The sequence below is a fragment of the Chrysochloris asiatica genome, unplaced genomic scaffold (genome assembly GCF_000296735.1).
Source record: "Chrysochloris asiatica unplaced genomic scaffold, ChrAsi1.0 scaffold00154, whole genome shotgun sequence".
Lineage (NCBI taxonomy): Eukaryota > Metazoa > Chordata > Mammalia > Afrosoricida > Chrysochloridae > Chrysochloris > Chrysochloris asiatica.
The window spans coordinates 5,948,744-5,952,588 of NW_006408672.1; the positions used below are offsets into that span (position 1 = coordinate 5,948,744).

General features: G+C 39.2%; 1 protein-coding gene across 1 annotated transcript in view; it reads left to right on the plus strand.

Moving 5' to 3' along the window:
- The window catches only part of DSCAM (Down syndrome cell adhesion molecule), an 888,132-nt gene that overhangs the window by 462,164 nt on the left and 422,123 nt on the right, over window positions 1-3,845 (plus strand). Inside the window, exon 10 of the mRNA XM_006870860.1 lies at window positions 2,611-2,886. Coding sequence (XP_006870922.1) covers window positions 2,611-2,886 — 276 coding nt within the window. The remainder of the gene's footprint in view (window positions 1-2,610; window positions 2,887-3,845) is intronic.

A 3,845-nucleotide genomic window follows, 5' to 3' on the forward strand; every position in this document is an offset into this window, starting at 1 on the left:
CCTTAATTCTTAATTCTGTGAATGTTTTCATAATTGTAATTGTCTGCCATGTCTAGAAGAGATCTCAAATGTTTCTCTTCCCTTCTGACTATTCTTTGTTTTGTCTGTCTCCTCTTTTTTTCTAGTAGGAAAACATTCCTTTGGGTTCCCATTCTGAAAACTCTTCTATATGATCTTTTTCTTACTTTCTCATTGGTTCAATTTCCTCTCCTCTGGGGGTGGGTGGGAAAAACACAGACTACCCATCTTTCTCCCCTCCATTTCCTTCCCAAATGTCAAAGGAGTGTGTCTACCTATTTTATATCTTCATTCGCATGCTTAGCTGACAATTTAAAAGAGTATTCCAAAAAGAACTTGCTGTCATCTGTGCCTTACAAATGGTTCTTCTTGCTATTGGAACCACTCCCCCATTCCATCCCTAAGTGGAAAGCTTAAATCTTAGATACACTTTATGCCTTTCCTCCATATATGCAAGTCCTGCCAAGTCCTAGAGATTGGAGACTAGTTGTTGTTAGGTGCCATCAGGTTGGTACTCCCTCATAGCGACCCTATGCACAACAGAACAAAACACTGCCTGGTCCTGCATCAACCTCACATTCATTGCTATGCTTGAGCCCAGTCCATCTCGCTGGGGGTTTTCCTCTTTTTCTCTGACCTTCCACCATAGCAAACATGATCTCCTTCTCCAGTGACTGGTTCCTCCTAACAATATGTCCTAAGTATGAAAGATGAAGACTGGCCATCCTGGCCTCCAAGGAGCACTCTGGCTGCACTTCTTCCAACACAGATCTGTTTGTTCTTTTGGCAGGCCATGGCACTTTCCATATTCTCCTCCAACACCATAATTCAAAAGCATCAAATCTTCTATGGTCTTCCTTATTCACTGTCTAGCTTTCACATGCATATGAGGTTATTGAAAATGCCATGGTTTGGGTCAGGTGCACCTTAGTCCTCAAACTGACATCTTTGCTGTTGAACACTTTAAAGAGGTCTTGTGTAGCAGATTTGCCTAATAATAATAATGTTTCTTAACTATACTTTCCATCTCTTCCCTGCTATAGACTTGAACTTAATTGCACCTCATAGTACATTTGTAATATCTCCGTACTGTCCAATTTTCCTTCCCACTCGAATTTGTCCAACACGAAAAGACTAATCAATTCTCCTAAAAATATTGTTGATTATAGCATTAACTTGCTGAAAATACTTGAATACTTCGTTTAGTTCTTTGTGACTTAAATCCAAAATCTCAAAGCCCTTTGCAATCTTGTTCTAGATTGCTTTTGTCTTTTTTGTATGAATATTCTCCTCTATAGACCCTGTGTTGCAGCCAAACTGGATCAGAAACTTCCTCAGACATTACTGTACCTTAATACCCTTTTATAAAGTTCAGCTTCTCTAAACATCCTATGTCCATACAATTTGGTCTAAGTTCTGTCCATTCTTGGTATCAGATCACTTTTCCAGACTTCCCATCCACCCTTCTCCATATTGTATATGTCCCTAGCAGTTCTTGCATTATTCAGCTTTCATATATTTGTCTTGTCAACTTAGTCAACTATGAGCTTCTTTGAACCAAAGACTATAATGTGATGAGGTAAGAAAGCACTGTGGAGAAGTCAGAACAAACTAGGGTGGAAAATAAGCAAATGCCATTTACCTGTTGAGTAGATTAGTTTTAGTTGATAATCTTTCTGAATGACTATATCCTCTTCTCTAAAATGGAAGTGATAATTCAAACAATTAAGGATTATAGGAAGACTGAGTTAAACAATGCATATAAGGTCTTTGATAACTTTGTGGCACATATTATTTGCCCTACAATGTTACTACCTTTTCATCTGATTTATGTTTGTCTCATCTCTGGGTTTAGCACAGTCCTCTACACAGAACAGATGCTCAATAAATGATTGCTAGATTGAATTTGGATTTGTTCAGTCGAAACATAGAAGGTCAAGGATAAGCATTCCATCCCTGTCCATACCATTTAGCCTTGTTTTAATGAAAAACTCTTATTTCGTAGCCCCAAATTCTAATATCAATCTGTTCTGTTACAGCTTCTTATTAATTGGGTCCTGGTTAAGCCACAATTGGGGATGTGAGTGAATACATGTATAATTGTGTGTGTGTGTGTGTGTGTGTGTGTGTGTGTGTAGATTTCCCCAGGGTAAATCCATCAGTGCTGCCTTGCTGTCGTTAAGTGTCATTCTGACTTGTAGCGACCCTGTATGGGTTTCCAAGGAGCGGCTGGAAGGTCTGAACTGTCAACCAACACAGCAAATAAGATTTAAATGTTTAAATACTTACGTCCCTACTGTTAAGCAGCACATGCATTTCTTATTGCCAAATGGTTCATACCATCTTTACTACATTTATTCAGTGAGAAGGCAAGTGAGCTAACGTTGATCTGTGTGCTACATAGAAAAAAACCAAGTAGCCATAAAGTGGTTCCAAACAGTGCACTATAAAATAATAGTGAGTGTGAGAACTGCGTAGCCTAGAGTATGCTTGCAACGCTGCGTTTGCCTTGTCAAAAGTCTTACACATTGTTGAAATAACATTTTCATATATGATACTTTTAACTTCTTTTTTTCTTATCAAAATCTGCAGAGCCTCTGAAAGCTGCCATCAGCCCCAGGAAGGTTAAAAGCAGCGTGGGTAGCCAGGTTTCCTTGTCCTGCAGCGTGACAGGAACTGAGGACCAGGAGCTCTCCTGGTACCGAAATGGTGAAATCCTCAATCCTGGAAAAAATGTGAGGATCACAGGGATCAACCAGGAAAACCTTATAATGGATCACATGGTCAAAAGTGACGGGGGCGCATACCAGTGCTTTGTTCGCAAGGACAAGCTGTCTGCTCAAGACTATGTACAGGTGGTCCTTGAAGGTCAGTGGGCCTCATTTTAGTGTACAGCTGAGAAAGAGCCAAACCCAGAGCACTCAAACCAGGAGAGGGAGGAGTAGCATGGATGGCTCTGAATTTTACGATTTCCATTTATCTGAGGGAGCTCATGAGTCTACCACATGCTCTAGCTAAGTCTAGCAAATGAAAGAGCCAATGCTGATGAAAATAAGACTGTATTTTGGAAGTAGCATTGTTGTTGTTGTTAAGTGCCATCCAGTCAGTTCTGACTCATAGCAACTTTATATAAGATTTCTGAAGAATGGCTGGTGAGTTTGAACTGCTGACCTTGCAGTTCAAACCAACCTTGAGGTCCAATACTTATCCTTCAGCGCCACACAAGGATTCACAGAAGTAGTGCAAACAGCAGAAATGACAGCCATATACATGTGTTGAAGTTACTAATATTTTTATTTGAAATTTATATTTATGTTGACAATTCATTAACCTCTAGACCAAAGTCTCTCTATAACCTGCTTGTGGAACTGTCATGCATTATAGGAAGTGGCTTCTACCCACTGTGTTCTAGCAGTACCACCCTCCCCCTACCCCCAAAATTAAGACAACAGAAAAATGACTCCAGGTGTTATCAAAAGAGGGTCAACTAACGTAATGCTTAGTTGAGAATTACCGCTTATGAGAGAAATTACAGAGAGGAATTTAACTCTAATGACTTGTGGAGTGAGAAAGGGTTTTCTGGTTAGTACCATTGTCCATTGTTGGGCCCAAGCATTCATATATCTTGGTGTATAAAATTATTGAGGAATTACATTTGTATTCTGGCTACTGGGCCATAGATATGTTATATATGTTGCCTTTCTGAACTAGATGCTATATAGTTACATAGCCATATAGTTACATATATAGTTACATCTTCATGCTATATAGTTACATATATAGTTACATCTTCATGCTATATAGTTACATAGCTATATAGTTACATA